The 17,056-nt window shown below is 36.8% G+C and overlaps 1 protein-coding gene across 21 annotated transcripts in view; it reads left to right on the top strand.

Moving 5' to 3' along the window:
• RIMBP2 (RIMS binding protein 2) overlaps positions 1 to 17,056 on the top strand; it is a 156,918-nt gene that overhangs the window by 100,287 nt on the left and 39,575 nt on the right. For 14 of the 21 annotated variants that reach the window (XR_011326642.1, XM_069794901.1, XM_069794899.1 and 11 more), the window contains 5 exons: positions 1,450 to 1,500; positions 4,146 to 4,166; positions 7,392 to 7,596; positions 13,382 to 13,533; positions 16,618 to 16,694. Coding sequence is in view for 20 of the 21 variants with exons in the window: in XM_069794901.1 (XP_069651002.1) it covers positions 1,450 to 1,500; positions 4,146 to 4,166; positions 7,392 to 7,596; positions 13,382 to 13,533; positions 16,618 to 16,694 (506 nt within the window). In the remaining variant the exon portion in view is untranslated. The remainder of the gene's footprint in view (positions 1 to 1,449; positions 1,501 to 4,145; positions 4,167 to 7,391; positions 7,597 to 13,381; positions 13,534 to 16,617; positions 16,695 to 17,056) is intronic. The other 7 variants (XM_069794907.1, XM_069794896.1, XM_069794903.1 and 4 more) reach the window with 1 other exon arrangement.

Raw genomic sequence — 17,056 nt, 5'->3', positions numbered from 1 at the left:
GTGCTAGCAATAAGACTTATTACTGTAGTACAGGAAGAAATATGACTTCCGCTTGCAGCACTGAAGGAATCTTTATTGTCATGCCTGACAGTGAAGTATAGTTTGGGTGTATGTTTTTGGTTGTGACTTTGTGGCCTGACCCAGCTTCCACTGAAACCAGTAACAGAGTAGGGTAGCCCCCACAGATGAGGAAAATGAAGGTAACATAACTGTGTCAGTGTCCATCATGGGAGTATCTGGCCCATTAAATTAGAAAGTCTGTGCCCTCTGCTAAACTGGAGGGCTTTAAGACTTTTCTCTGATGAGGAATGTGCAGAATGTGGTCTTTGGGTTACAGTAGTAATGAGCTAAGAGGCAAAGTTAGTGCATCACACTGCTATCAGCCTGTAATGAGCTAAGAGGCAAAGTTAGTGCATCACACTGCTATCAGCCTGATACAGTGGTTAATAAAAAGTTTTGCTTATCTTGGGCAAGCTTTAATAAAAAAGATAGCAAAAACTTAAATGGAAATAAAGTGAGGATAACACAAAGTTACCGAGTGCTGGGTTTTTTGTTTTTAAGGTTTAGACTTTTCCCAACCAAAATTTGGTAACTGAATTTCTGAGCTACATAAAATACACTTTTCTGCTCTTATTGATGCCTTCTTTTCTTCTTTGACTCAGTTGATTGGACCCTAAATGTTGCACTCCTGTTTATAGGCAGCCTTTCTTGTGGTTGCCTTGAAGCGTTTTGTGAGCTATTTACATAGATGATAAATACTGTTGTTGCATGTAAAGAATGAGCTTAATTTTTGTGTTGCTTTCTCCTAGCTGGTATGGCAGGTTTCTACACTATGAACCTCCTGCAATGTAGAATAACAAGCTTATTTTTCAGTCTTAATTTAGAGGGTTTCAGAGATGCTTCTGATGTGTTCTTGCAGTTTGTTGAGCATGCTTTTCTTGGTCTAACAAAATACCAATGCTATTAAGCTTCACTGAGGTTCAATCTCCTAAAAATAAGCAGTTATTTCACTGGCTTGGAACCAAAGTGCTGTAGTAATATTGGCAGAGCCATCCCTTCAAGACTGTAATTGGCTTTGGATTTGAGTATACAGTATGCTACTTTATATGGTTAGAGCATCCTATATGTGGCATGACTAATTGATTTTTCTTTCCTTTTTTTTTCCTCTTTCCCTTTTCCCTCTTCCCTCTCCTCTTCCCTCTCCTCTTCCCTCTCCTCTTCCCTCTCCTCTTCCCTCTCCTCTTCCCTCTCCTCTTCCCTCTCCTCTTCCCTCTCCTCTTCCCTCTCCTCTTCCCTCTCCTCTTCCCTCTCCTCTTCCCTCTCCTCTTCCCTCTCCTCTTCCCTCTCCTCTTCCCTCTCCTCTTCCCTCTCCTCTTCCCTCTCCTCTTCCCTCTCCTCTTCCCTCTCCTCTTCCCTCTCCTCTTCCCTCTCCTCTATTATAAAAACAAGGCTCAGGTTGAAGCTAAGAAGGAACATGAAGGAGCAGTTCAGTTGCTAGAGGTAAGAAGATAGCCTTTCTGTTACCTTTGCATGTGGAGCTTCCATTCTGAATGTAATAACTTTACAGTATCATCACTTTTGAAAGTTTCAAGTAATATGTAGGCAAATGGGGGGGGATGTGTCTCTTCTAATGTAATTGTATCCTTTAAAGGTTGTAATTCAGTTAGGAGTGCATTAAGCTGAGCTGTTGGAAATGATGTGTGTACTTCAGTTTCTCTTTGTATAGAATGGAAAATTTGGTACCATTTTTTGTAAAATACTATCAGATATATAAAAAGGAAGTGATTACTTGTGAGAATTATTATCGTTTAGGCTGGAAATATAGATGCAAATACCAATCAATTGCCTAAGGTTCCTAATTAAATACTGTCTAGTAAACAGAAAGCAACATGCTAAAGAGCCAAAACTTTTAAATGAAAGAATTTGGATACTTGGAAAAACCTTCAAGGGGTGTGATAGAGAGAGAACACTTCATTTTTTTTATTGGAAAACTAGATCTTTTCAAAGTAGTCTGAACTGGACATTTGAAAATCAAGAGCACCAGAAACATATTCAAATTTTTAATTAGCAACATAGAATAATTCTATCTGGAAGGGACCTCTGGCTATCTGGTCCAACTCTCTGCTCAAAGAAAGGCCCTCTTCAAAATTATTGTAGGCTGCTCAAAGCCTTGCCCAGTCTATTTTTAAATGTCTCTGGTAATGGAGATATGACAACCTCCATGGGCAACCTCTTTCAGTCTTTGAGCACTTTCATTATGAAGAGTATTATTCTTGTATCCTGTCAGAATTTTTCTCTGGATGCTATCCATACCCACTGCCTCTAATCCTATTGCTGTTTATCACCAGCAGTGGCCTTTCCTAGTGTTTCCTAAGTATGCTGTAATATGTTTTTAGAATTTGCCAGAGACTATTGGATTTAGTAAGTAAACACTGTTAAATAAATTAAGTTTTGAGAGATGATTCAGACGATCTGATTTATTAACTCTTAAGGCACCTAATACCTTCACATACTGACATCATGCATAAAGACAACGTCATCCGTGAAGATACATCAAGAAATCTAAGTATTTTCATTAGCAATTGCTCATAGCAATTATGGTCTTGGCACAGGACATTACCTGTAAATTCATTAGTAGTTGTGTTTATGGATCTTGCATCACATTTCAAGCCTTTCTTCAAGTCATTAATCCTGAAAATTTAGTCTTCTGTGCTGAAGGATACAGAATTGCTTGGGTCTTGTATAGAAGTGACATGAAGAATAGGAGCAAATTCTTACTCCCATTCAAAAACCATGAGCTTTGGTGTCAATTTTAGTTGGAATAGGGCAAGGTTGGCAAAATCTCTTTGTCCTAGACTGGAGTGAAATTTTTAGAGATTTTGAACTGAGACTCATAATAATAGAACCTTTGTAATAGATACATACTGTTATGATTAAATTACATACAGAAACACAAAAAATCAAAGGAGAATGGAAATAAATCAGTACATTTGAATATCTGCCTGGTGCTGACAAAAGCTTTTGTTCCCTTTGCTGTCTGCTGTTTAGAAATGCGGGCTGACCCACAGTGTTGTGCAAGATAGGACAAATGACAACAACATCTAGCAGAAATTAGAACTCCTGTAAGAAGGTTCCTAAAGCAAACAATTCCTCCCCAGTTTTTTCAAAACTAGGCTCAACAGATCTTTAAGTTCCGATCATATCATTTGATGTACTTGGATAAGGTAAAGTGTCAGAAAATATAGATGCACAAGTAAATAGCACATTAACTGCATCAAGATTTCATTTTCCTCATTTTTGTTCTTTTTTCATGCAAAATAGGTTTTCACTGATAAGTACCAAATTAGTTTTTCTTCCTGAAGAAAAGGTATTAAATGGTTATTAAGTCTTAACATAACGTACATATCATAAAGAACATGTGATACCATAAATTGATTATAGCAAGTGCATTGTCAATATTGCATTTAGAAATCTGTTTTTAGCAGAAGGTAATTTCTAGTCTTTTTACCTTCTCACAGTAGTTTTTCTGTGTATTTACTGGTCATGCATTGATGGAAGGTGGTTTTTCTGGTGCATTGATCATCTTTAAAAAAAAAAAAAATTAAAAAATTGTTTATTGTACCTATAAAAATTAATATTCCCACAGAAAGTGTTTACCTCATAGGCTTTCATTATCATTGTATATATTAAGTTTGTTTTGCCTTCAAGAATATAAGATTAAATTATTATTTAATGCCTGGTGGAAAGTATATGATGCAGGAAAACATCAGTAGAATCAAAGCAGGGAAGTGATTATTTACCCCCCTCAAGCTAATCAAAATTCCTATTTAGCTGATTTTTCTCTGATTCGCATAACCCCATCAAGGTTTCCTAAGCTTTTGCTTTTTTTTGCCGTAAACCCATTAATTCTTAGGATTTTATTTAATCTGCCTTTTGCAATTTAAGATCAGCAGTGGTATTGATTTCTGAAACGTTCTATAGCGTGGTTTGTGTTAATGCATGTTTTTACACATGTTAACTGTTCTAATATCTTTTGCTTTGAAAAGTAAAAAAAGTGTTCAAAACTGTTTTTATTTCTTTGTTTATTTCACATCTCTTTGTTTACTGTGTCTTGTTTGGAATTTATTGCTTTGCACTTCATCCAGAACACCTTGGACAGCATGCAGGTATTTTAGGGCATAAATTCTCCTTCCCCTGTCCTGAATCCTGCACTTTTCCCTTTAAAATGAGTATGAGAGTCCTGCCTAACCTTGCATGGGATGTGTGCTAGAACCATTGTTATGCAAGCATGCCTGGCATTTATTGGCTCAATACCAAAGAACCAAAATTGGATTTTTTTTCTACAAGAGATTAAACTTCCAATATGGCATGATTTAATGAGAACTCAGATACTGGTTTTGAAAGTTAATTTCTTATGAGCATGCCCAGTAAGAATGGTTTGGTAGTTTATTCAAGATTGTAGCTTTCTGACTGTGTGGATTTTGTCTGAATTCAGCTTGTTTCTTTGTTAATACAGAGATAATTTTATGTGATGTTTTCACCTGAGCCACCTACTGAAAGCCATTGCTGCTATGTAAACAGTTGAACTATGAAATGATATCTCCATAGCAGAATATGTGAGCTAATTACTAGTCTGAATTCAAGCCTGTCCACCTGGAAAGTTGCTCATCATCTTCTCTGTCTTGTGTGAACAGTATCTGTCTTGTAATGGATTAAGTCTGCTTCATTTTCCATTTAAGAAGCTCTTCAAGTTTTAGAAATAGCACTATGTATTGTATGAGAAACTTAGCAAGTCCTAAGTGTCACACATTCAATATGGTATACAGTAGAGAATGTCTTTTCCCGCAACCACTGCTATAGGCAGATCCAGTTTTAGGGACATCTGGTAGAATTGGCACTGTTGTGCCATCATTATTAGGGTAGGCTGTATGGGCAGAACCATGGTACAGAATAAAATTCAGAACTTCTGAGAGTGTAAGTACATGCCTTGCTCTGCAGTGACATACATGAATACATAGATTTTTCTACAGTGAGGTGAGCTGGCTGGCTAACAGTGAACCAAGCACCTGCGTGAAGTCAAGAAACAAAGATAGGTATGGGGATGGATCCTGTTAGTGCTATTGTGGATCTTATGGCAATTTTTTCTTTATATAGTACCAGTTTGTGCTCACTTCTAACTCACAACCTTGATTTAAAAAAAGTGGTAAAGGCATTTTTATTCCAGGCTTCGTACTGTCGTGAGAGAACAACTTGAAGTTTCTGGATACTCAAAAGAAAAGTCAAAGAAGGCATATACTGAAATGAAAATACATTTTAAATTAATAAATAATAATAATACATTAAAACTTTTTCAAAAATATTTTTAAGGCAGCCTTAGCATTGTGTTGGGGTCTGGGTTGTGATGTTTTTATTTTTTATTTTATGCTAGAGTTTCCATAACTGCATGTGGAAAGGTCAGTATATACTCAGAGAGTTGAATGGCTGATCCTTAAACTTTCCATTGAAAAGAGAGGATCTAAAAACCCAAACCACTTTACTCTTTTGTTTGTTTGATGTTCTTTTAAAATTGTACATAGATGCCTTATTCATGCGGCAAATTAACAAGTAGCAAAGGCTCACATTTCGGTTGCTCAAAACCACATGAAAAGATGAAAGACTAAAAACAAAAATCAAAGCATTTAATGTTTGTGTAGAACTCCTACAATGTCTCTGTATCTTACTGTTTTCTGTTTCATAATCAGTCAGATAGATACCCTGAGACTTCTTTAGCAGAACTAAATTAATTTGTGTTTTATGAAAACAAAGAAATTATATCCTCAAAATTCACCGTAGCTTTAAAAATGTTACCAAAAAAGGAACAAACGGTACCACCTTCTGTACTGGAAATTTGGATTTTTGTGTTCTTCTGGGGACTATAAGTGTTTCGTTTATCTTTAGCTGCGGTAAGATCTTTGTATAGGTGGTATGTAATATATGTCGTTTTCTTCATATGTAATATGTGCAGTTTTCCTTATATGAACTAAGAATATTTTTCTTTCAAGAAAAAGAAACCTTTAGTACAGTTGAAAGAATCTAATTGATTTCCAAACTTCCTTCGTTAGTGCAGTTGTTTAACTAGGCATATGCTATAAAGGGGTTTTTAATGAAGGAAAGTGATGTTTGTTCATCATAAAGCATCAGATAAGGATATAATGCATTAGCTTTCCATAGAAGGACCCTATTACTGCCTCTGTTGAGCTACTTCTGCTTGCAGCACGTAAGACACGAGTGCTCCCTAGGTCTCAGACGGCACTCTTTCTCTGGCACATTTCCAGAGTACAGACCAACTGTTTGCCCTGACGTAAAAATCAGACCTCACAAATGAAATTCTCAGGAGCTTTGCTGATTCTTCAGTCTTTGCAACAGGTGTTAATATGCTCTTTCCTAACTCTCTGGGCACTCTAGATTTGTGTTTTTTCTCTTCAGGAATATCTGATAGTGCATGCAAACAGATATACAGGCTGTTTATAAATACAGATTGAAATTTAAATGCATTATATTGAAAACATTATTATATCTTTAATTTAGCTATTACAATAAATGTACAGATTTGGATAAAAGGGTTTTTTTCATGCTTTACTGTCTTCACTACTCTTATATATGTTTTGAGTAAAAGCTGTAGAAGAAATCCTCAATTGTCATGCCCTTTGTCATTCTTTTCAGCCAGGGTTCTGTTTTGTTGAAGCCTGATGCCTCAAAATTAAAATAAAAATGTTTGCCAACAATGACGTTTTGGTACTTCTCACAAGCTTACAAATGATCTCCTCTTGGCTGGTATCTGAATTACTTCTGTGTGGTTTGGCATCTATAGTGAGGAGCATTATTTTTGAAAGGGAATTCAGCCAGAAGCTAGGCCCACATTCTGCATGAACCACTGTGGGGTTTTTGTTGTTGGTGGTGGTTTTTAATACATAAATGTTAATCAGCAATTCAGGAGGCTTCAACTTAGTAGCAGAGGATGGGCAAACCTCAGAAAAATACCTGAGTTTTAGAAAAAGTTGGAAAAGCACACAAAAGTGACATTCAGACGTGTGTAGAAGTCACAAAGCTATAGGATCTGTTTGCAGGTGTTCTTGGCAGTGATTTTTTTAGCACTGCCAAAAAATATGATGAGGAATTCCCACCTTTGGAAATTGGGGATGAAGGAAGTACTTACCTCAATATTACAGGGCTACTAAAAAGTTTCGTACTAAACACGGGTAAGAACTGGGGGGGGAGAAAAGTGTGATTGTGGGCCTGTTTATTCCAAATAGTTTGCCTATCCTGGCTTCCTGGTACATCAGAAAAACCTGATGCTGTCACAGCTCAGTCTGATCTCAGTCAAATGTCTGTGTTATGTCTTGCATATGCAGGCCAAGGTCCGAGAGCTAGAGGAGAAATGCCGGACACAGAGCGAACAATTTAACCTCTTGTCCAGAGAACTGGAGAAGTTTCGACAGCAAGCAGGGAAGATTGATCTCCTGAGCAGTAACTCGGTGGCATCCTCAGATATACCTGGTTCTCCTGGTAAATCTCTCTCCCAGTTAATGAATGGAATAGCCACTTCTATAGGCAAAGGTAAGGACCAGAGTTTTATTTGTAGGTATCTGTTCTGCCCTGTAGGTTTTACGACGCAGCTCAATGATGTAAATAGAGTTTGACTGCACAAATGCAGGATAGAATTCACCCCTGTTTCTGTTTTGTGACTTGATTAAATTTCAGAGTATCTCTTAAGTCTTCACTGAGGTTGTTCCAGTTTTATTCAGGCACTGATGTCAGATTTCTCAGTAATTGTTGTTGGATGTAGTGATAAGAAACCTGTTCAGTATTAAAATGATATATGCCATATGTAAATATCTACTGCTGTTGGAATAAGAAAGACTGTCTGCATACACAGGCTTTGTTGTAAAACCTTCACTGTTTCAGAGACAGGAGTAGGTCTGCTATCTTGTTGAAGTAGCAGTTCTTGGTGAAGGAAAGCACAGAGACCCCCACACTGCATTAGCCATTACATAAAAGAAACTTGTAAACAGAGCTGGGTACAAAATGGGAAAACTGAATGAAATATTTTGACGAACATGAAAATGCTTTTGATTTAGTTGCATTTGTTCAACAGAAAATATACACTTCTCCATAAAAACTTGAAAGTAAAACATTGAAAAAACCTGTCAATGGAAGCGAACACAAAACCACAAATTCTGTCACAAAGTGATTTTTGTAGGAAAGGAGTGTCATGGGATATATGTTTTAACAGAACTGAATAGGGATAATATCTACAGTTGCTTACTAAACTGTGCAAGGTTGTGTTTAAATTTTTAACTGTGTTTAAAATAGTATTTGAACATGTAACTGCCAGGTGTTTTAGAAACAGAAAAGTCACAACAAAAATATTGTTGATTTCGATTTTAAAAGAAGTGGAGAATGCAAAGATAAAAAAAAAAATTTACTTTACATCTGTATTGATGTTCTTACATTTATAGGGCCTAGTATCTTCAACACAGTATGTGTTTTTCCAAGATCTGTGTTGAACTTTCACCAGGTCATCTGTTGCCAGAGGCAACTGCTCCTCCTAAGTACACAACTTTGTTAACTATTTATTATTCATAAGAAAATTGCAGAGATCAAAGCAAGAGGTTACCTGAGGACACCAAAAGTAACTTGCGTGTTAATTGCATGTTAGATTGTGTATTATGACTATGGTGTTATTAAGGCTGGTGTGCTCACCAGCTCAGTATGACCCGTGCTAGAATGACTTTAACTACTTGTTCTGCAAAGGAACACATGGCAGGTAATTTCCATTAGTTACAAATTTGCCAGAAGTTGTTTTAAAATGAGTACAAAGAAGAACTGGAAAAATGAAATAATCTTGATTTTTATTTTTTTTTTTTTTAATTTCATCTTCCTAAGCTTCTAGAAAAATTCTGAGGCATAGGGCCTAGAAATCACAAATAATTTCCCTATCGTTACAGATGAGCAGTTATTTTCAGTGAAGGGTGCTAAACTCAATGTGAAACCAAGTCAAAAGGAACCAAGGTGACATCCTTCTTTCATTTCACTTCAGTAACTTTGTACTTTGTATGCCTTGGGTTTTTGAACACAAAATTCGAGCTGTTTGCAGTCTTGCCCACTGTGGTGCGTATTAGTTTATGGGCTTTTCTGGATCTGGAAGTCTTACCTAAGTGGATGTTAAAGTGCACTAAATGGAGAATTCAGAAGGCATTACCTGATAGCCATAAGAATGTAGTAGAAAATTCCTTAATACCAACAGGATTAGCTCCTCATGTCTCTAAGGACAGGATTTTCAAAGCAACAATTCAATTAAAGGAAAGGTAATTAGGTATTGAAATGTCCTTTAGGCAGCTAGTGAAGGTCCAGTCTGCATCTTTGGAATTGATCTAAATAGACCCCAACCCTCAAATAAAAAAGTTTAGTTGATTTTTAGGTCCTCAGTCAAATTCTCCAAATTAACTTATATTTATTCTTGAAATACTAATGGAAACAGCTTTTAAAAAAAACCTTCAAAACATAACAAACAGAAATCTTCCAAGAAACCCTTGACTAAAACCACAGAAAACACAGCTAGGTCAGTACTGAAGTCATTTAAAAGCCTTGCTCTGTAAACCTTTTCTCATAAACTATTGATTTTTGTGCCACTTAGAATTCAAGACCTGCAGCACTAGTGTGTAAATATCAGAAATCCTTGGATGATATTCATTCTCAGTATGAACGCACTGGTAATAAATAATGTTTGAACAAATGGGCAGGATTTCTAATTATTGAAATCAAACATTTCACAATAATGATGGTAATGCTACAGCGAGTTCTTCAGACCAGAAGTGTAATTATTTTTATTATGTGTGAGGAAGAAAGAACACAAGAGGCAACACAAGGACAGCTTTCAAAGCCAAGCAAATGACGGAAATGGGATCAGTTTATGACCAGCTCCTTTGCCTTAATTGGTGATGTTTGAATGTATCAGGAAATGAAATACACCTAGCCAGAATAGATTAGAACATAAAAAGTTCACTCTAAACATACAATAATGTCACAATCAGATATAGAAACCTTAAGATTTATTATTCGTCAGATAAAAGGCTCATTTAAATGGCCTTTCTGGATAATTTAGGTAGTCTATAATGAATCAGCAGTTCCAATAAATAAAATGGAGTCTAACTGTACTACAAGTATGGCCAGCTTTAATACTGCTGAGATATTTAAATTAATTCTGGTGTTCTTCCTTGCCTCTTTCCTTGAAAGGGTGTTCTTCAGACTTCCTTAAGAGATATTTGCCAATCATGGGAAAATAAAGGCCATTTTGAGCTTGTATCAATTTTATGAGACTTCATGGACAAAAACCCTGTGGCTTTATAAGGTTCTTCTCTAGTATTTAGATTAAAAAAGAGACATTTCCAGAAGCTGCTGCATGTTCTTATGAACTGACTTCTTGTATTTTTCATTTTTAACTCTTAGGTTTTTTTCCAGAATTCAAATATAAAAGGAAAGGTGCAGTTTTTTTCTTAGTTTCCAATGAGTTAGCAAGTTTTAAAACGGTCCTTGTAGGTCTGATTCCTCCACAGTCTGTTGTTCAAGCCCGGGGACATCAGTGAAATTGCCTTGGATGAACAAGAGAATCTAGTTTGAAATTGTTTCTTATTTTGGAGGTAAAGTTAGGCCAGTTTTTAAACACAGCCATTTTTGTCTGTAGTCAGGTATTCACAATCTGCAAATCTAGACATCCTCTATAGAAATGATCAGGAGATTACAGAGATTCAGGAGGTTTCCGGAGGAGTGTGCTTCATGCACAGTGAATCTCAATTTCACTTTTTGCAAAGGCATTGCTTGATGATGCTTGTGTTTATTTTTTTTTTTAAAATCCAACTGTGGCTCTACATACATAGAATCAGCATGAATTTACATATATTATTTAAGCATCTCGTGACCTTTTAAAAAAGTCTTCTGTCCAGAATACACAGGAACTAACTGCTAACGTTGATGATACGGCTCGCCCAAAAATCTGTTCTTTCCAATTTATTGCAGATATTAGAATACCTTGAAAATGCAGTAATTTTTTAGCTGCTTTAAGAAATAGATCACATTTTGGTCCCAGATAACAGCAGTGCCACAGCGTGGGAAAGCGCCTTAGATGATCAGGTTCTGTTATTTCACACACTTTTTTCATAAACAGACGGGAGTTGATGGCACCCAGGACAGATTTTATTGAGCAGGGAGATGTTACATTGCACAAGTAGCCAAACAAATAGAGAAACAGAGGACACTGAAGGTGGCAGTAAGTCCAGTTAGGAAGACAGATCCATTTTCCATAGCCAGATTTGGGGCAGAACGTATATTTCCACGTACATTGATGGATAGGGGTATAGGCTTACTCTGATGGGAAGTAAGGTATCTGAGTAGGCTGTATCTAGTTATTAGCACCATCTGGAGCCATAGGTGTGTCCAGTCACATGATGCAATTACAACTATCACACAATTTTCTCTCCTGTGTATTAAGGACGCAAGGTAAATTTTATGTACCCTGTTTCACAAGTGGAAAAAATAAGACAGTTGAATATCTTCCAGTGTCTTAATATTCTTGGAGTTCTTGATAATGTGCGTTCCTTTCCTGGTTATCATCCTATATGTATGCAAAGCAAGGGCTATATTGTCCAAGAATCTTTCTCCACATTTTGTATGTAGTGCAACTAATTCAATAACAAAGCCTGAAAAATCCAGGAGGTATGAGACCGAACAGCAGTTTCCTTTGAATGAATAATCACAATTGGACCAGTTATTTATAGGCTTGGCGCTGACAGGCTGATATGGCAAGCACATTAACAGCAAACAGAAGGAGCTAAATTGGCTAAAGATATCTGAACAGGGATGACTTTTCTGTTATATATGTGAGAAAGGTTCCAAGAATAAAAAATGTGCCCTTTTCCAGCCTGGGGATTGCTGTAAGCGGGGCTGGTTGTAATTAATCTTTTGTATGATGACTTGTCTATTTCCCTGCTGTCAATGTCCTTAAGCTGTCCTGCTGTAAATTACAGTGATGCAGAGAAAATTAATCATATTGGACTAAGGAGCACACCAGAAAAACCCTTTGGAGCTTATTCTCCTCTGCAATATGAATAAAGAGGTTCCACTGATAATTCCTGGCGACGTGCGTCTGGGAAGCTTGCAGTTCAGTAGCAAAACATTGCTGTCCAGACTTCTGGCAGAACTGGAGAGGAAATGCTGAACCTACACATATCCAGGGTCTGTAAAATTAGAGCATAGGCTCATTATCTTAATGACAGAGAAAAAGGAGAAGGCACTCTGCATATGTGATTGTGTCAGCAATGCCCTAGACTCTGTGCTTTGCTATAACTTCTGCTGATGCTGCAAGTATAATTAGGCTAAGTTTACAATTTCCTGCTTGTTTTCATGTGGTTTTGGGACTAAACTAGCAGTAAAAGGGAAGAAACGTAGAAGTATTTTATATTATGCTTTATTAGCCTGTCTTGCAACCTTGATGAAGTTGTTCTTTTTCCTTGTCTTCCCTCACCATTAGGCCTGGTTTTCACTTGAGTCAATAGGAAGTAAAAGTGTTCAGCCTCTTGTAAGGCTGCCTCCTTAGGTCCTTTAAATGTGCAGTATAGCCTGTCTTTTCCTTTTTAAGTGCTTTAAAAAAGCACAATAAAAATATTCGAAAAGCATTTCTGCAGATTTTTGCTTTTTCATAGCCTATGTCTTCCATTTTTTTAGAAACTGGAGAGATGGCACTGTGATCAAATTATGTGTTTTAGTACTGGTGTTAACAAGGAGCTCTTAAGGAATGTGAAGCAGGTGCTCTTGGAACATACTGCCCTGCAAAAAGCCAAACCACTTCCCTTCACTTCAAAAATAGTATCCTGCCAACTAAATTATTAGCATTTCAGTTGCTTTCTTAGAAGATAAATGCACAACTTGATTCTATTTTCCAGTATATGACAGAGTCCCCAAAAGAACTGTTGTTCCAGCAGCAGCTTTTTGGTGCTCAGCATGTTAAGCAGCATGTCAGATAACTTCTCCAAAGATATTAAGGTGCTCAGAACAAAGGTGGACTTTTTTTTTTCATTAGGGGAAACTGTAACATTGATTTTTTTACATTAAAATACCTTCACTTTCTACATTATGTTCCATTACATATTGTTGATTTATGTAATTTACCAAAAGCCTGGGAACTAGTAGGCTTAGCTACTTTTACACTCTGCAGTCTACCTACCTTGGTGTTTTTCTAGAATGATGTCTAACAAGAGGAAAAAATAACTCACTGCTGCTTATTAGTTGTCAGTGTTTCTGCTTGAGAACAATTACTTATTCTTATATGTGTTTTGTTCACTGCCAGGTCATGAAAGTCCTTCTGGAAGTCGTTGCGTGATTTCAGAGTTTATACGACCCCTTCAAATATCTGGAGACAAACCAGAACAACTGTCTGTCAAACCTACATTCCTGTCCAAGTCAAGATCTGGTACCCCAAGATGCAGATTTGATTCAGACGTGAGACTTTTTACATTTGTTACTGAAAATTTATGTTGTGGGGCCAAGGCTTCTCTTCTCCAGGGGACCAATGCAGGTTGATCCACCTGCTTTTAAAAAGTCAAGACATGAGTGTTCTCATTTTCTGAGACAACTGGAGAATGTGACCAGTGTGAATTTAACTGATTTTTTCAGAGAAGTCTCAGCTGATATCCTAGTTACACAGCATAAAAAAATGTGTGCGTGAGAACCTCAAGCTTCTATGAAAACCTCAGCCTTCAATGATGCATTCAGAGTGTTGTACTACTTCTGTGCATAAGAGGTGTCAGTTAGCATTTCTGTCTGTTTTGCTGTATGTCTATGTTATGTAGGTTTATTATTATTTTATTATATCTACCAAAAGGTGTGACTGTGATACAGCCTGGGCAAATGGAAGAGAAATTCCATGCAGTGCCCTGTCCAGACAGGTATGCTCTGACGGAGAAGTAGCTCTTTCTGCAGGACTTGTTCTTTGCCTGGTTTTCCTGACGTTTGAATCTTCTCACTGCAACTAGGCTGACAGCACCCGCTAACAGCAGTGTCCAGCACACTCTCCTAAACTGATATTGAGCCTGTAACCAACCTGGAAGTGAAAGTTGCAGAATGTTGTCACTAAACTCTATCACCATTCAACTTTACAGCTTGTATTTAATTGTACTTTGGAAAGTTTCTGTTCTTCCTTTCTTAGAAAGCTTGTCTGGTTTTCAGTAGAATCCTAGTAGAAAGCCAATGGGAAGCTCAGAAGAGCTTTTCAAAGGCGCTGTAGCAAGATGGTTGTTGATATTTAGGACAAATGTTAAATATAAGGAGGTATAGGACACATTTTGAAAACCTTATAGAAAGGTATTATTTTCTATTAAAGACTGAAAACCTGTTTCATATGGGCAAACAGCCATGAGGAAATGATCTTCAGATTTTACCCCTCACATTACACTCCTGAATTCCATTCTTAATCTTTACAGAAGTAAATAAATTGAAACTGTGTGCATATTTTCTATCTATTTTATATTCATTGCTACTGAACCTGTGAAAGTTGATAGAATCAAAATGTTTTTAAATGGATCACAAGTCCGAGTATGGTGTAGGATATTCAACAAAATATTAGGTTCTTGTATAGTAGGAATTCCATGGGCATATCTAAGGATTATCCACAGATAAATATATGTGTATATTTATGTGTAGCAGCATTACTGAAAAGTGGAAACATTCACTGCTTTTTGAAGAGGCCACAGAAAAAGCAGCCTGAAGTAGCCAAACCAGAAAAAGCAGCTTAGCAACGAGATTTAGGGAAGCAGAACTAACAGCAAGGAACAGAAGAAATATATGTCAAATTTAATTCCCTTTTTCTATTATTTCTGATTGATCTCTCACTGAGAATGTCAAGCCCTCTTTTGCAGAATTGTTCGTTGTGTGCCTTCTAGAGTGTAATTATGTGATACATACTTAAAATATACAAGCTTACAGAAATTAAGCTCCATTCTTTTTTAGAGGTATCCAGACCCAGGGGGGAGAGTGTATGAATAAAATCTAAAAATGGAGCATAATGCTGTGAAGTCTGAAATAAAAAAAAAAAGTTACATGCTGCAAAAATATATCTGCAACTTCCCTGATTGTTACTAGTAACAAATTCTTCTAGAAAAAACATTATTGGGTTAGTTATGAGCTTTGTGACATGCCCATAAAAAGGTATTAGGATAATAACCCTTGAAAATTTGCCTGCATCCCCAAATGCTACACAGGGGAGAATACCTGTTAGCTGACTATTACTGTCCTTCTCACTGGAAGTGGTGTGTTGGCAGAATATTGTGTGTTCTGCTAACTCACCTCTGAAGAGTTAATTCAGAGGGAAAGTGACTTGATTCAATATTTTCATCGTGCACTTTTGTTCCATACTGGGAACCAAGCAGGGACCAGTTTAGGCCTGAAAGTTGCAGTTCAATATTCACTCTGTCCAGACTGTAATATTTTGGCCAATTTTTGGTCAATTTATCTTATCTGATCCCACTGTTAAACATAGTATTTCTACCTTAACTGAAGTTCTCTCAAGCTCAGGCAAAAAGTTGTTCATTTTTCCTGAAAGGGTTCACAGCATGCTGTAACATAAGTGGAGGAAAGAGGTGCATCTCTCACTTTAGAAACTCTACTAGGCTCGAAGTATAACAGAAAGAATAACTATTTTACCAGTGAGATACCTAGCGCAGAGCTAAAATAGGTGGAGTCTGTGTTGATTCAGCACCACAATTTAATCTCCAGGTTTTGTAGACCAGATTTGTAATGGAATAAATGTGTGGTTTGCAGAATTGAATTAAATACGTTGGTAAATTCAGAAGAAATATATTATTTATTTCAGTTAGTGGAAAGGCTGGAATTCAACAGATGCTGTTGCTGTGGATTGGATTGGCAAGGGGGTACATTTTATGTGATACTCATTGTTTCCAAGTGTTTGGAAGTTGACACTTGCACCAGCTCTAAACTCAGCATTTGTCTTAGTACTTATTCACTGGTATCAGGTTTCTACTATTATTTTCTGTTTAAAATATCAGGGTATCACCTAGCTTGTCCATGTGATCATTTAGCTATACTATGCCCAGAAAAACTAGGCATATCACTTACAGCAGGTCATCTTGGAGTAACTGAGTTTACTATACTTTAATGAAGACTTTACTAAAAGTTTAGTCAGGAGGGTGAGGTGGTCAGTGAGACTGGTATGGTTAAGTCATGCCTATTTCTTTAGTCAGCAGCATGAAAAGGGGTGGTATGGTCAATACCACATCTCCTTCAGCCATCTCCACTGGCCAAGCACCAATTTACTGGTGCTTTGTCAATTTTGCAAGCTTTTGAGGAAAACCAACATCCAGTCTTAGACAAGTGATGTGACTCTAGCAAAATGTCAAGGAATTAGCTCAATTCCTTTGCTCTGTTAGAATCCGAATTGCAGTTCCTTTTTAGCCTAAGCCCTTCTAAGTAAAATTAACCAGTTCTGTTCCATGTTAGAGTTTATTTTTTTTAATGTTGTGTGTTCACTGTCTGATTTTGTCTTTTTTTTTTTTTTTTTTTCCTCTATAGATGGATAATGATCAGAATTCCAATACCTCAAAGCAGAGATATTCTGGGAAAGTCCATCTTTGCATTGCCCGTTACAGGTAAAAAACCCCAGCTCATTACATATATAATGTAAATTTGTAATAGTCAACATTTGGTTTTGCTTCACTTTTATTCATGCACTGAATTATTACCTGGAGCTAATGTTATCGCTAGCAGACCCCTTTCCTGTTTGCACTGTCTGCAAAATAGTGCCATTTCCATGTGCTTTAATTGTCAGAGAAAGTTTAACATGGTATGGCTCTTTTACCCACCACTATTTCTAGCCTTCAATGTCTAAACGAGATGAGAATGTGTACCTCCTACTTTATAGGGGATGTCTCAATTTGTTCTTACAAATTGCTTTTTCATCAATGCAAGAAAGCTTTAAAAGTTCCTCACATCTTTGCTTTGCACATTAAAA

Source organism: Haliaeetus albicilla, chromosome 10 (genome assembly GCF_947461875.1).
Source record: "Haliaeetus albicilla chromosome 10, bHalAlb1.1, whole genome shotgun sequence".
Classification (NCBI taxonomy): domain Eukaryota; kingdom Metazoa; phylum Chordata; class Aves; order Accipitriformes; family Accipitridae; genus Haliaeetus; species Haliaeetus albicilla.
Note: the sequence above shows the minus strand (reverse complement) of the source record. Positions and strands in the feature narration are given on the sequence as shown.